This window comes from Myodes glareolus, chromosome 2 (assembly GCF_982192425.1).
Source record: "Myodes glareolus chromosome 2, mMyoGla1.1, whole genome shotgun sequence".
In the NCBI taxonomy this organism is placed as follows: Eukaryota; Metazoa; Chordata; class Mammalia; order Rodentia; family Cricetidae; genus Myodes; species Myodes glareolus.
The window spans coordinates 361,783-379,063 of NC_142027.1; the positions used below are offsets into that span (position 1 = coordinate 361,783).

General features: G+C 34.8%; 1 protein-coding gene across 1 annotated transcript; it reads right to left on the reverse strand.

The window, feature by feature from the left end:
• Positions 1-12,924: 12,924 nt before the first annotated feature.
• On the reverse strand, positions 12,925-13,839 carry LOC146895364 (olfactory receptor 4C6-like). The gene has a single exon (XM_087896764.1). It carries the CDS (start codon positions 13,837-13,839, stop codon positions 12,925-12,927), a length of 915 nt encoding a protein of 304 aa, XP_087752890.1.
• Positions 13,840-17,281: the final 3,442 nt, after the last annotated feature.

The following is a 17,281-nucleotide window of genomic DNA, read 5'->3' on the forward strand; positions in this document are numbered from 1 at the left end:
AGTGATAGGTCTTCATCATTACACTAAGCTTTTGTAGAACAGCAGTAAGATCTCTGCGCTCTAAATAATTTTCTGCCATAGAAGATCAGTAGAATAAAAGTACTTTTTCAGTAAGTAGTAACTCTCTCTCTCATATGGAGACAGTACAAAACATTTGTCATTTGACTTAAATATATGAAAGAGCCTTTAAAATCTCTGCTTTTTTTAAACCTACAATACAGATGAATCCCAAATTCCCATATCTTTCTTCCAAAATTATTTTGTATTAATTTTTTGTAATTAAAATATAATTACACTAATACACCCCTTTTGTTTCCTCCTTAACACTACAATTTAGCTCCTTTACAGTAAGTCTCATTTTCTTTCATTACTGTTACACACACACACACACACACACACACACACACACACACACGTAAATACAATCTGTTCAGTCCATGTAATGTTTCTTATATGTACATGACTTCAGTGCTGAGACTTGGCATTGGTTATCTTACTGATATTCTTAATGAAGTGGATGGAGCACATTCTCATATATTAAAGCTGAATTTTATTTTTAACTCTGACTTGTAGGATATGTTAATAGTTTAATTCCTCTCTGGGTCTCAGAATGTTTGTCACAAAATGTTAAACAGCTAAGAGTTTGAAGGAGTGATCTAAAGCTTTAATTTTCACAATGATTTCCACTTAGTGCTTGTGCTGTATGCAGTCACACTGCCTAACATATATAAAAATCCCATGCATTAGGTAATAGTCATAACCCTGCGTTTTTGGAAAGAATAAATAATCAGGGAACTTAGAATGATTTTGTTTTTATTACACATCTCTCTACCCTGACATAATCAATTTTTCCCTGTAGTAATTTTTCTGTTTTGATGTTTTCTTTTTTTCTCTCTCTCATTAAAATCTAGCATATCTTTTAATAAAGAAACAAACAGTTCAGTTAATTTGATTTCTCTATTAGAGTAAACTGACTTAGTTTTCTTTAGTTCTGAGGTTCGTTACTGATAACTGGAATAGTTGGACACCGTGTTTTACAAAGATAAACATTGCTCTAGGAAACTTGAATTTTGTGGTAAACTTGGTTTACAAATTCAGATGGAGGCAAGCTCGAGATTCAGAGTGAGTCTTAATCTTAAAAAGCAAACCAAGAAACAACCAAAAAATAAAACAGGCTGTGTGAGATAAGAACTGTTTTTATCTTAATATCAGACTCAATAAAAAAAAAGTTTGGATATCTTGTAAAACTGGTGAAAAGCCTTTGAATGGACACATTATCAACTTAACCAAAGGAACAAATTACTCTTCACCATGATTCTTGAATTGTGTTCTGCTGCCTCTGATCATCCCGTTATAAGTCATCAATCACTCCCTCTCCATAACCACTTACCTGGTACCCTCCTCACCATGTCACCCACGGCATTTGTTACATGAACTTGCATTGGTGACACAGCAGTAATATTATTTGGTCTTCAGGTTTTCTAATTTCATGTTCAGTTTATCATCTAAAGAACGGCTGAGGATGACTCATCGTCTTTCCATCACTTTCAATTCTGTGATATTTGTACACTAACAGCTTAATTAAATTCAATTTATTCTTTCAAATTAACCCCATTCTGGGGAACCTGCATTGAACCATGAGAACTCAGCAAGTCTGGTGTCAGGCTTGACTCTAATACTGAAAGAGTTCTCATCAGGTTGTTACCACTGTATTATGCTTTAAATACACTATTTAACAACTTCATCTCTACTATTTCATCTAACACACATGATGTGACCAAGCTTCAGAGCTGAATCTTACTTTGGTTTCCAATTCTGTGTTGAGCCACTGTTATCAGCTCTCTATTGTTTGATAGTTTTCAAAAACTTCCCCAAGTACACACACACACACACACACACACACACACACACACACAAAACAAACCTGAAATCACTGTTAGCTAAGAACTCTTCACTCTGAGGTGATTATGCCTACAAATATAAAAAAGGTGATTTAATTACACATTAAAATACAATTATGAGTTTGTTGGGTGAGTTAATTATTGCAATAATATCAAATGGCATCTTAGATTAACAGTAACATCAATAAAACTCAGGTAAATGTTAACATTTTCCCAGTTTCATTTCTATGTTACTTTACTTCTGTGACCTCAAAAAGCCAGTTACCTGATAATCCCAGTGGACAAATGTAAAATCTGTAAGTGAACACATAAATTGCCAAAGCTGACATCAAGATGACCCAAAATGCTGCCCTAGCAGTGATGTTCTTACGTGAAACGAATCTTTCCAGGATGTGTTGGAAATCAGAGCAGCAATAAACAACTTATAATGCATGGGAAATTTCCTTGATAGGAACAGAGTTCCCAAAGAATTAAGGGTAAATATTACACAAAGATACACTGTAGGTTCTTGGACTTAAGTAGTAAAACAACCTACATTTTCATTAAATAGGAACAATTCCCTAGAACAGTCATCTGAGCTTGTCAAAAACCATCCATGGTACTCTACCTATCACTTGGTGATATTTTGAGCTTAACTTTGTAAACAGCATTCAAAGAATATTTTAGAAGATACACATTTATCACACCCTCTCTTGGGTAGTGGGCTCAGGGGAAAGAAGTCAGACAGTAAGGTGGGAACGGCAAAGATTTTCAAGATGAGGATGATTGCATCATTCCAACTGCATCCCTTTGTAACTGTATCTCTACTGAGTCAGGATCTAATGACTTTACCATTAATTCTCTCCATCCACTCAGAGATAAGGTTTTTCCCTGGGGTAGAAGCACATTAGGTGAAGACCAGCTGATATTGTATGAGTAAAGACCAAGCAAACAAAACAAACACAATAAAGACATCAAAGGATGACCCATTTGGTTACTTGTTCCAAACATAAATAGCCTCTCAGGAATGGAACAGCCTCACAATGACGCATCTTCCTAAAATCAGATAAATGAAAGCAAATCCTACTAATATTGATCATTTAGCAAGTTCCCTGGAACCCTGGAACAAGATTTATTCTCATATCCCCAATCTCTTTACTTTTTTTGGACTACTGTTGAAATTGTATCCAAAAATATTTAACTCTAGGCTAGCTGAATATATATATAGTCTTAGCTAATATCAAAGACTAAATTCTTTCTCACACTAGAAGAATTAATGTTCTACAGTGTTTTCAATTAGAAAGAATTGGAGCTTCTTCCAGACACAAAAACTCAAACACATGTGAAGTCAGACACTGTGACAGCATGCATGAGACCTACACAGGTTTAAACCAGACAAAAATCCCAGCACTCAGAGGGGGAAGTGAACACAAAATTACACACCTAACCAAGAAGTTATATGCATTATATATTATAAAATTATATAATTTGCATTATATATTATACCTGCTTGGAAAGAAACCATCAGTTTCTCCAAAAGATTGTTTTAGAGTGTATCCACTATACTGCAAGGGTAGGCCCCATGATCAGGAATTGTTGAACCAATGCAAAATGATATTTGTTTTAGGGTTTGTTTTGGTAATCTTTTTCTTACTAGATTTCTTGTTTTTTTCATTTAGTTTGTTTTCATTTGTGTTAACACTGTTTTCACTAATATACTAATATATTATATAATTATAATATATTATATATATTATTAATATATATAATATATATATAAATTAGCAGGGTGATAATATTGTTAATATATATTACTGATTGCCCTACTATAACTCACACAGTGGAATACTTTGCAAAAAAAAGAAAAAAACATATTTTTCATTTAATGATTAGAAAATGAGACTTGTAAGGGGAAGAAAAAATTACATTAAGTTGATTTAAAATACCTGGGAGTCCTTGTATCTACAGCTTGACTGACATAATCCCCATAGAGCACAAACCATAGAGATGACTTAAATATCATACCAAAGGACATAATGAGACCATGATAAGACATCCTTAACATAGGTTTCTGTTTCTATTTTTGCATATTAATTTTGTCTCCACATGAAAGAAATAGTTCTGAAAAATAATGACCGTATCTACACAAAATTTTCCAGTGTTTTAACATATAAACATTACATCATGATTCAAGATCCATTGAGTACATTATCAAATGTAATTTTTCGCGTTAAGTATCATTTTAGTTCCCATGATGAAAAAGAGAAAACTGAGCTTGAGGATCATCTCCTCTAAAATTAGTATGGATTATGAATTTTCCAATAATTTTAAATAGTAATTCAATCCTCTGAAAAAGTTAAAAAAAACAAGTAAAGACAGATACATAATTATTCCAGTAAGCAAAAAACAAAAATTGTGAAAGTAAGTTTTAAAGTAAGGTAAATGATTTAGCTAAAAAATTTCATCTTTTGCCAGTTCCTTTTCAATTCACCTTGTAAGCCAACTTGTAAACAGTTTTCATGTAGGAATTAAGTACTAAGAAACTATGTATAATGAAATTATTTTGTGAGTATATGAACTTTCAAAAACATCTGCATTTCATTTTTAATGATTTTGAAATAAAATATGACACTGATTAAAATACATAAACAAGATATTTTTATTTTACAACTATAATCAAAGACTATACTTTCATATAACAAATACATCAGAAGATACTAGGTGAGAATACTTTGGCTCAAGTCTAATGTATCTGTTCTAAAATTTACTTCTGTTTTAGGTCACTTTTTTTCTGTAAATTAAGGATACTAGAGTTCAAGATTTAAGGTTTCTGTGACACTATGCTTACATTTGATTCTTAAAATTTAATATTATTTTAAAATTATTTTAGTGTAATTTTATAATTATTAATGATTTTTATTCAGCACAAAAATCTACTATAGTTTTTTAATAAAATTATTAAATATGTTCCAATAATTCTTTTAAATATATTTCCTTGTTCTAAATTGCATTCCTCTCTGTTCAGATACCACTACTTATTCATGAAGGGGAACTCACACAACTCTGAAATTAAAAAATAAGAACTTTTCAAAAAGTACAAATGATATGTTCTGAATCAAATCCTTCATTTATATAGTTCCTAAAACATTTGAATGATCATTACAATAAGATATAGGAAAATGAAATATGATCAATATACTTCCAACTTGAACTGATTTTATAACTTTTCTGAACTCGTTTTTACTCTTCAATGAAAGAGAAATAGTCACATTAGTTTCTTCATTTCAAATGAGCTGTAAGAGCCTGTTAGGAGGTCTAAGAAAAAATTTAAAGGACAAAAATCGATGCTTGTCCCTGATTTTTGGTGAAACATAACACAAAATAATAAATATAAAATTTCATAAATAAATCTTTACTAATTTTAAATAACATGTCATTATTTGCATTACAAGGTAAACTTGTAGAAGACATCGTTGACAGAGGTTTTCTGTGTCGCCTGGTCCCACAGCCATTCAGTACCAAAGAAAAACACAGAAGTCTACATTAATCATAAACTGGTTAGCCTAGTAGCTTAGGCTTTCTTGTTACCTAATTAATACACCTTAAATTAGCCCAAAATTCTTGTCTGTGTTTGCCACGGGGCTTGGTTCCTTTTATCAGTGAGGCATTATTATCTTGCTTCCTGTTGGTCTCTGGGACCCCTGAAGAGTGGCCCTTTCCTCTTCCCAGAATTCTCCTCTTCTGATTGCCTTGCTAATACTTCCTGCTTACTGGAGTGTCTGCTTTGTCCCGCAAAGAAAATAGCCTCTGGGTAGCCAACCCCAGCATGCTAAGTGGGAAATGCAGATAGGTCCAGAAATGCGGAAGCAAGCCAGATCCTTAGCCTTAGCCATGTATGGAGTTATTTACAACCTAGAGTCCTCACCATTCGGTGGGTGGAAGGCAGAAGCCAGCGCCATCTTTAAGGTGCAGCACAAAGCAGTTCACTACAGCCTGGCTACTGGCCAAGCAGCATTTTACTAAATCAATACTTGTAACAAATCTCACAGGGTACAAGATCTTTGTCCCACAGCAGAGGTATTGTGTGAAACGATGAGTACTTGCTGAACCTGGAATTTTAAGCACATGGGATAGTTCATTAAAGGGAAGGAATTATCTGCCCAGAAGGCTGGGTGCAGATGTGATAATTAGCCTGTGGAACTTTTCTCTAGACACTCTTCCATAACTGAATCATCCCCCAGCCCTTAGTGTAAAATTATGTTCCTTATTCAGGATATAGGTCCTATTGTTATGGACTTTGTAAAAGGGTCGTGTGGTCACACCTGATCTGTATTCAGCTTACTTTATTCCTAAAAGTGATGTATATTTGCTTTGTTATGAAAATGGAATTCAGTTAATTATTACCAGAATAAAATTTTCCCAAGTTGTTAGCGTCTCCACAACATAAAACTGTTTTCCAATATTTTGTTATACTTATTTTATTATTATTTGTTAATTTCTTAGTGTGCTTAAATCAGAAATGGAACTTACTCATCTAAATATATAGAAATGAGCATACATAACATAATATTAGTGTATTATATAATGAAGGCCTTGAAATCATGTATAAAGGGGTATATTATGATGAAATACAAAATTGCGATGAAAATGTAAAAAGAAAATAGCTATGGTATATTATTTATTATTCAAAATTGGATTATGTTTAATAACAGTCTAATAACATTTTTTTTTACCTCTGCATTCCTTACTGTGTAGATAATGGGATTTAACATGGTGTGACAATAATATAAAACAGTGATATTGCTTTATCCATAAGAATCATTGTCACTGGTCACATATACATAAAAATACAAAACACACAAAAAGTAATACAACAATTGTGATGTGGGAGACATAGGTAGAGAGGGCCTGTTTTCTCCATAAAGAGCCGTGTGTCCTCAAGGAGCACAGAATGAGCACATTGTACATCAGGTGCATCATGATGGTGATTACAGGAATTATTCCATCACTGACTGCAACCAAGAGGCAAAGAAGGAAAGTGTCAACACAAACCAGTTGTTGCAGGGGGAACACATCACAAAAGAAATGAACCAAGACATTGATGCCACAGAAATGGATCCAGAGGGAAACAAATGTCTGCCCAACAGACTATAGAAAGCCCACTATCTAACACCTTCCCACTATGAGACAGCAAGTGTGGTGGTTCATCCTGATCACATAGATCAGAGGTCGACAGATGGCCACACAGTGATCAAAGGCCATAACCACAGGGAGGACACTCTCTGAAGCTCCTAAGTAATGCTCAACAAAATGATGATTCATGCAGACATTGAAGGAAATGTTTTTTGTCTCTAATAGTTAGTCTATCAACATTTTAGTGATTGTACAAGAAGAATAATGTGCATCTATCAGAGATAAGAAAGCCAGAGTTTGAAGAGTTTTTCTGTGATAGTGATGATGATGGTGATGAATAATTCCAAAATTAGAACTCTCTGTAGCTGGGAGCTAAGTGTCAAACCCATGAGGATGAATTCAGTCACATTCATTCTGTTTTCTCTCATTTGAAAGTTGCTAGGGAGCTTAGAAGCACTGAGCTAGCTTGGAAAAAAGAATCTTAATAGGAGCATTGAGAAGAAACACTTTATAGTTTTCAGAAGAGAAGAAAACATTTTAATAATGTGAATTATTTTCTTGCACTGTACGCAGAGAGAAACACACTACGCAACCTCTTTTATAGAACAAAATTAGAATTTACCTCAACATCTTATAAGAAATTTTATTTGAAGATAAGTGTAAACTAAATTTACCATTGAAGAAATGTTTTTGAAACTCTCAATTTAATTTCTACCCATTCTTAGTTAGCATATGCATACTTATCAATCAGTATGAAATGAGTTTCTTAAATAAATTATATCAGTTTATATATAGTGTATATATATAGTGTCTGTATGTGTGCACTTGCACATGCTAATAGTTATCTAGATATAAGTTAATGTTAAGATTTATTTAGCCGTTAATTTACAAGGTCATTTCTACATACTTATTAATTACTTCTAGTAAGTAAAAGTACACTAGTAGAAATTGCAAATCAAGCCTTTTCCTTTCTTCATAGCAATTGGAAATAGGTAATTTAAAAAATAGAATTATTTAACATATATGTTTATAACACTTGTCCTGAAAATGATATGGCAAGATAAGCCAAATATATAGCCTTAACCATATAATTATGTTCAAAACTGTATTCAAAGAACTTCATTAAGGTAAAACACATAACAAGTATAGAAGAGAGTGAAGAAGGAGCTAAGATGACATCTAAAACAAGGAAAATCGCTGTGAAATGCACAGAGTTAAAGTCCATTACCTAGTGGGCATGGGGCTGGGCCAAGTAAGTAAGAACAAGTTGGTTACAGATCTTACAGGGCTTTAGACTATGGTATAGGGATTGATTTTATTAATTATTACAAAATAGAAACTGCTGATTTTACATAGCAGAATGACTTAATCTGACTTAACTACCTTATAAACTGTTTTGTCCAATGAATAGAATATAGGAGAAGTTGACAAATTGAGATATAGTCTCACAATCCAGTTGGAAGAAGATGGTGTCTTAGACCAAGATGGTACCAGTAACAGTGTCACTATTGTCACTCACTGAGACAATTTAGTGTAGAAACATCCTCTAATATAGCAAACATTTGCATTATGACTCAACAAGTTCAAGATTCATTTATCCTTATGTTGGCATTGAATACAATGTTATATTTATTCTTGTGGATAAAATAAGACAGAGAATGTAAGTAACTTGCTAAGAATTACTTCATAGTCTACAAACATAAACTTATGTTGAAATGAAAACCAATCATATTTTATAAAATTTGAAATTGGAATATTTTTTAAATGACGATAATTGACCAGATGAGCCACTTTGAGAATAAAAGGGAGACAAGTTCACTCATAAGAACAATGTAGGTACAAAGAAGGCAGCTGTCATATAAGCTGTGCTAAACTTTTTTGAAGAGTTGAATCATCACTACTTACTGTGAAAATGAAAAATAAGGTCTCATGACACTTAACATTGAATGTTGTCTGAGGCCACATCTATTCATGCTACAAAAGAACACCAAGCTATATAAGAGAATAGCACATCTGTCAAACATTCATCTGCCATTTTTCTCTCAATAAGTGTTCTTTAAGGTTTTCTTACTTAGCAGCATGATTTTTGATAAACTGTTTATCATAGGTATATATACAAAGAAAACCCACTAGTTAAATTTTTTTGATTAGGTAGTTAAGAGAGTGTTTGTTAAAAATAATTAGATTTCTAACATGAATGCCACTTGGGATTTTCTGGAACAAAGAAAGGCATGTACTTAGCAAGAGTTGTTTCTCTCTGATATTCTTCCCTTTAAGCCTAATTTTAATTCTTTACTCATCAACAGTTTCTCTTGTCTATATAATCTGAATCACTCATTGCCCCCATTTTTATCTAACGCTGCCAGATGACTTTTATCCTAAAGATAAAAAGAGCACTAAGTTTAGGAGACTATATTCTAGATTACCAGTTTTGGAACAGCCTTGACTTCCTCTTACATCAAAAAATAAACAACTCTCCTAAAAATAAATTTAGAAGTTTGGAATAATAAGGTTCTTATTATTTACTATATTTCATGAAGGAAGATTATCATGACCCTTGGGGAGAAAGGCATCCTTAGTTTGGTTCCTTTCAGTAACCTGAATTTTCCTCCAAATATCATAATGTTTTTGTTAATTCCTCTCATACAGAAATGTGTGTATGTGTGTGTGTGTGTGTGTGTGTGTGTGTGTGCGCGCGCGCATGCACTTTTGTTCTAATAGGGTATATATACCTATATATTTCAGCAGTATTTACAAGCAATGTACTGTTAACAAGAAACAAATTCCATGTACTCCAAGAAGAAATAATGCTAGGAATACCACAGTGAATAAGGTATGGTAATTAGCTTGCTCTTTTATAAAACTGACTCTTTGTCTCTTCAGGAAAAAGGGACATTTCATTTCCCTGGTAGAAATGTACCCATAACTACAATATCAAGTTTACATTCCTTTAAAAATATATAAATGTTAAAATTTTGGGATAAATAAATATATGTAAATGACCACATTAAAATGCTATTGTACATTATCAATTTTATTTAATATTCTCTCTAATAATGTATACTATCCTCAGGTTAGAAGCTGTTTCCAAAGAAATTTTATTGCTTTTATGAATGTTCCAATAGCACTTTCCTAATCTTCTTTGTCTGTTCCTGGTCTTAAGATTAATACAAATGCTGAAAAGTTTAAGATATAGGGAATTGTATCTTACTTTCCTGATGATCAATGATGATAACTCAGTAAATTTCAAAATTCTACAAAATACCATCCACAATTTTCTGTTCCTATTTTGTTGATAGAAAAATGAGGCATGGATAACCTAAGTCCCATACTCCAGGGGGAACACATCTGAGCAACACAAACTCACTCTCTGTCTTAGGTCTCGGTCTTGTCTTGGTTCCACAGAACTTCACATTTAACATCTCACCTAAACAGGTTATTCTTTCCAAAGAGTAGCTTTCAGATAAGCCCTTGAAAAGACTACTTTTCATCCTAACTAATGGAAAAGGTATAGAAAACAGTGACAGAAAAACATTTGAAAATTTGAAATATATGAACTTATAATCCTCTGAGATGTTCTCTCTTTCACTCTCAGGACAATTTAGATTTACCAACTTATTTATATTGCAGAGTTAGTTAGCAATTCATGACCAGTCTGGAGAGATAGATCAGAAGTTAAGAGCACTGACTGCTCTTCCTAAGGTCCTGAGTTCAATTCCTAGCAACCACACTGTGACTCACAACCATCTGTAATGAAATCTGGTGCCCTTTTCTGGCATGCTGGTATACATTAAATTACATTGAGCTGACAATTCAAGTACATAGCAGAACAGGCTTTTGAAATCTCACAGCCTACTTGCAGAGACATACATTTTCAAAAAATCCACACCATCTAATCTTTCCTGAATTATTCCACCAACAAGGACCAAGCATTCAAGTATATGAGCCCATGAGGACCATTCTTATTCAAACCACCACAGGTAGGGAGAGCCACAATGCAAGGAAATAAAGTGGGGACATATTTGTCATTCAAAAAGGAAAACTGATTTCTTTAGCACAATAAACTCAGTTGGAGATTCCTCCCTGCTGTTATTCATCTTTTCACTTATGAACTACAACCATTCCTCCCCCAGTCCACCTCCATGGGCCCTCTATACTTTCCTGGATTAGTGATTCCTCCATGTTGTACACCCCATCAATGGATTTGGAGCTAGGAACTACCAGACAGAGGAATATGTGTGGTGTTTATCTTTCTGGGTCTCAGTCAAATCATTTAGTATAATCTCTTCTAGGTCCATCTATTTAACTGTAAATTTCATGGTTTTACTTTTTAATAACTGAATAGTAATTCATTGTGTATGTGTATCACATTTTTATCATTCATCTGATTTTTAAAAGAAATTTAAGCTGTTCCCATCTCCAGATATTGTGAATATGGTGACAATGAGTATTGCTGAACAAGAGTCTATGGAGTTAGATATCAAGTCCTTAGAGAATATGCCAAGGAGAGGTACCACTGAGTCACATTTTATTTTAAAGATTTTCTTCAATTTTGTTTTATTTTGCTTTTGTTTGTTTTGCAAGCTTTAGGTCAATATTTACATCAACAGTTGAGATTATTGAAGATAAGATGGTAAATAGTATGTTTGATGAATTAATTAAATATTATTAAAGCACTATATCTAATGAACACATAGTAGAATATATTTTTGGACACAAATAGATCATTCATTATGAGTAGTCAGACTATTCTTGTCTATGTTATTGCAAATGGATATCATGTGCTTGATTCTGATAGTATAGAATTTGTCTCTTTAAAAAGTGGCAGAGCTAGATGAGAATTGTGAATTGTAATGTCCTCTGTACCAGAAAAGTACTCTATTAAACTGAGATTTCCCCAAAAGTACACTTGGAAACATTTAAATTGGGAAGATTTAGACTCCTAAAGAACTTATGTTTCCATTTTCTTTACCTTGTTCTTCAGATTTACTTATAAATATTTAATCTGGTAAGTCTGATTTTTATTTCTATACTTTAAAAAATATTGAGTACATATTAGGTTACTAGGTATTCTGTTAATAATCAGAGTGCTGATAGCCTGAAAGGATGAAAATGATTTCTGTTGTGACAAAGATTAGTGAGATAGAAGACAATATAAAATCAAAGAGATTTTATGTGAGTGAGTGAGTGTGTGTGTGTGTGTGTGTGTGTGTGTGTGTGTGTGTGTAAGGTTTTAGAATTACTGTCTCTGTCTATCATAAAACTCGCAAATTTGGCTAGGCTAGAAGACCAGCAAGTTTTACGACTCTGTGTGGCCCATCTCCACCTAAACAAGTCTCAGAATATAAACACAAGAACCATGTCCAGGTATTTGCTGAGGTTCTGGGGTAAAATTAGGTCCTTATCCTTTCATGGCTGGCACATTATGTCCCTAGACTTCAAGAAGCATATCTAAGTTATAGATTGTCATGATAAATCCTGATTGCAACATACATATAGGGACAAATATTAACTAAAGGCAATGATCAGATAAACTTAAGGATTGTTAAAATAGGTTTAAAATAGGAATAAATACTGAAAAACATATAGGAAATTGGCCAAACAAATCTTTTTCAAATATATTTTTTCAGATAAACTAAAAGAAATGACTCTAAACTTGGATGACCTCACGTTTTTTAAATGCATACTTTTTAAATATGTGATTAGAGACATCAGTGGAAAACGTGGCATAAAATATGCTTGTGTCTAAAAACTAGTCTCTGAAATGCATAAACTGGCCATTGTGGTATCCTGGACAAGTCATTAGCTTAAATGAAATCTCTTACATTCATGTAGAATCATTGTATTTCTAAAGATAGATCTCCTCAACTCTGTAGTAAGTATTGGTCTTCACAATATCAAGATACACTAGTTACGGTCCCCTTTTCTTCCACAATTTCCTCAGTTCATTTTTTACCTCTGCATTCCTTAAGGTGTAGATCAAAGGATTCAACATTGGCTCAACAATGATAGCAGACACAGCCATTGCCTTATCTATGGGGTAAGTGACCACAGGTCTCATGTACAAGAAGATACAAGGTACAAAAAACAACACCACCACTGTGAAGGGGGAACTACATGTGGACAGGGCTTTGTGCCTTCCTTCAGAACTGCAAGACTTCAGAGAGCAGAGGATGACCACGTATGAAGTCATGAGTATAAGGAAAACAGTCGCACACATTACCCCACTGTTAAGAATGACTAAGAGACCCAGGATATGTGTGTCCATGCAGGCTAATTGCAACAATGGGAACAAGTCACACATAAAATGGTCAATGATATTAGAGCCACAGAAAGGAATTTGATACGTAAAGAGAAGCTGAATGGTTGCATGCATGGATCCTCCTACACAAGCGCCTCCCACCATCAAGCAGCACACTCGAGGAGTCATGATAGTCATGTAATGCAGGGGTTTACAGATGGCCACATAACGGTCATAGGCCATCACAATAAGAAGGATTATCCCTGCACCACTTAATAAATGGTCTGCAAAGAGCTGAGACATGCAACTTTCAAAGGAGATAATTGTTCTTTCAGAAAGGCCATCCACAATCAATTTGGGAGTGATCGATGAATAGGTGACGTCTATGAGAGACAAAGAAGTGAGGAAGGAATACATGGGTGACCTCAGACTGTGGCTTCTAGTTATAGTAATTACAATGAGTACATTTCTCAACACTGTGGCCATGTAAATGATTAGAAACAATGCAGAGAATAGCTTTCTTATCTCTTGATTCTTGGTAATTCCCAAAAGAATGAATTCTGTCACATTGTTTCTATTTTCCATTTGCTGGTAAAAACATGAAACTCTGAACTGAGGCACCTGAAAAAAAAAGTTTGTTTTTAATTGTTTGTGTTTTGTAATGTCTTCTTATTTAATTATTTCATACAATATACTTTGATCATATTCTTTCCCAGATACTATCTTCCTTCTTATACCTCTAGCTTCATTCTCTCCTCTCATCTCCTCTATTCCCCTCCCCTTTTTTCCACTCCCCTCTCATCTCCTCCTTTCCCTTCCCCTCTCCTCCCCTCTCCTATTCTCTCCTCTCCCTGCCCACCATCTCTCAAAAGCAAAATATAAAAATAAATATTAAATTAAAAAATCCCATGCTTTGGTTTTGACTTCTTATAAGAACGTTATTTTTAATGAGTAATCCCTGGACAGATGATATCTTTTGTTCCCTGTGAATGCCATCAATGAGAACTATGGGAACCAGCTAGTCCCTGTACAATCTAACAGACCTTTCATTTCTATTGATCCCATTACATGGAGTCTTTCACAGATATATCTTTTATTTTCTGTTCGGGCAACTTAGAAAGCCTGCTTCATCATTTTAGTTTGTATGTATTCCTAGGAATATTATATGATGAACACCCTTGGGAAAACCTTTATCAATGGTGGGTAAAAGAAAAGATGTAAATAACAATCAATTAGTACAATAATGGTTTAATCTTTTGTCTATAACTCACACTCCTTAATATCTATTTTTACACAATACAAACATACACATGTGCATAAGATCTTTGCTCGGTTTCTCTTTTTACCACTTGAGCACAGGAATGCTGACTTTTATTTATCAATAGACATATAGAAATGCTTAGAAACATTGTAAATTTTAGTATAATTTATTAAGAATTCCTCTGATTATTTAGAGAAACTTAAAAGATCATGAACACACAGTCCTATAGAAATAAAGCTAAGTTGTCTTCATGGAAACCGTCATGTCAGGGACTAATGCAACATTAAGGTATTCAAGATGTCTTGTTTTTATTCTTATGAGAAGTATGAGCGATATCTGTCCATTGTAGTACACACCTATAATTCCAGTCAAAGCACAGATTAGACATATAATGAACCATTATCTCAAAAAAAAATCAAAAATAAGTAAGCTAACAGATCTGCATTAGAAAGAGCAGTAGTTGTCTGCTTATCAGTTTCTGTAAATAAATCTCAGTGAATTAGTAAAACTAGATTAACTCCCTTTGTTGGATATGTGATCATGTTTATAACACTAGCCACTAAGTATTCCACTTCTCAGTTCCTCTAAGAATTCTGTCTTGCCTTGTAACACTTCAGAGGATTACAAAGGAAACAAACTGTAATAAAATGTTTGCAGACTGCTATTCAATAATTCACCATGATTATTTTTCTAAGTTTCTCAGAGTCTGAATGCCGCTGTTTATGCCCTCTGCTAACAAGTTTATAATCATCCCTCCTTTATCCTTTATTTCCTCACTGCTTCATCAGCATCAGCCTTAGCATTCATTTTATGCTCCTTCATAGATTCCATATTTGTCATAATTTAATTATTTTGATAATGCTTTTAAAATTTATATAAATCTTTGTCTTTTTTTTGAAGAATCATTTTCTTTTTTTTTGAAAGTAAATTTTATTAAATTATAAAAGTTTCCATTTCCGCCCCTCTTCCCAACACCCTCCCACTCCCCCCACTCACTCTCCTCCTCCCTCTTCGTCCCTTAGGGCAGTCAGGGTTTTCTGCCCTGTGGGAAGTTCAAGTTCCTCCGCCCTCCCTCCAGGTCCAGGAAGGTGAGTATCCAAACAGACTGGATCCCCAAAATCCAGAAAATGCAGAGGAAACAGGTCCCAGTATCATAGTCAATGGCTTTTCAGAAAGACTTCAGGCCAGCCACATTCAGAGAATCCGGCCAAATTCCGAGAATCTGGTTAGATCACGTCCTCGTTCAGTCTCAGTCCAACTGGCCTTGGTAAACTCTCATTAGATCCGTTTCCTTGTATCAGTGGGTGATAGCATCCCTCGCAGTACTGATTTCGTTTTTCATGTTCTTCCTCCTTCTGCTCCTCATTTGGACCTCGGGGGGCTCAGTCCGGTGCTCCAATGTGGGTCTCCGACTGTATCGCCGTCCTTCGCCAGATGAAGGATCTATGGTGATAAGCAAAATATACATCAGTATGGTTATGGGCCACGGCCGATTCAGGCACCCTCTCCTCTGTCCAGAGAACAATCTGGGGGATCTCTGCTTGGACCTGGGATCCCATATATAATCAAGTCTCCTGTAAACCCTAAAATGACTCCCTTAGTTGAAATATATTCTTCCCTGATCCCATATTCATCCTTCCTCCCTCCCCCCCCCCATCCCAGGCCACCGAGCTTTCCCCATTCCTCCCCTACTCCCTTCTCTCTAACCCTCTCCCCTTACATCAACACTCCCACCACCCCATGCACCCGAGGTTACCTGGGACTCTTGTCTATTTCCTACCTCCTGGTGGATAGCTAAATAATCTTAATCAGGTTCATCTTCCAATTTAGCTTCTCTAGGATCACAAATAATAGGCTCAAAGACCTTTAATTATGGTTAGAATCCACTTATGAGTGAATACATACCGTGTTCCTCTTTTTGGGTCCGGTTTACCTCACTCAGTAAAGTGTTTTCTATGTCCATCCATTTGCATGCAAAATTCAAGATGTCATTGTTTTTTACCGCTGAATAAAACTCTAATGTGTATATGTTCCACACCTTTTTTAACCATTCTTCTATTGAGGGGCACCTAGGCTGTTTCCAGGTTCTGGCTATTACAAATAGTGCTGCTATGAACATAGTAGAACAAATGCTTTTGTAGTATGTTAGGGAATCTTTAGGGTGTATTCCCAAGAGTGGAATTGCTGGGTCCTGAGGGAGGTTGACTCCCAGTTTCCTGAGAAACTGCCACACTGATTTCCACAGTGGCTACACGAGTTTGCATTCCCACCAACAATGGATGAGTGTTCCCCTCACCCCACATCCTCTCCAGCATAGGCTATCATTGGTGTTTTTGACTTTAGCTATTTTGACAGGTGTAAGATGGTATCTCAAAGTGGTTTTGATTTGCATTTCCCTGATCGCTAAGGAGGTTGAGCATGACCTTAAGTGTCTTCTGGCCATTCGAAGTTCATCTGTTGTGAATTCTCTGTTAAGTTCAGTACCCCATTTTTTAATTAGGTTAATTAGAGTTTTAGTGCCTAGTTTCTTGAGTTCTTTGTATATTTTGGAGATCAGACATTTGTCTGATGAGGGGTTGGTGAAGATCTTCTCCCAGTCAGAAGGCAGCCTTTTTGTCCTACTGACAGTGTCCTTTGCTTTACAGAAGCTTCTCAGTTTCAGTAGATTCCATTTATTCATTGTTTCTCTTATTGTCTGTGCTGCTGGGGTCCTACTTAGGAAGAGGGCTCCTGTGCCTATATCTTGTAGACTACTTCCCACTTTCT

What these genes read in the sequence shown, in the direction of transcription:
- LOC146895364 (XM_087896764.1), bottom strand. Translation starts at nt 13,839, where the DNA reads ATGGAAAATAGAAACAATGTGACAGAATTCATTCTTTTGGGAATTACC.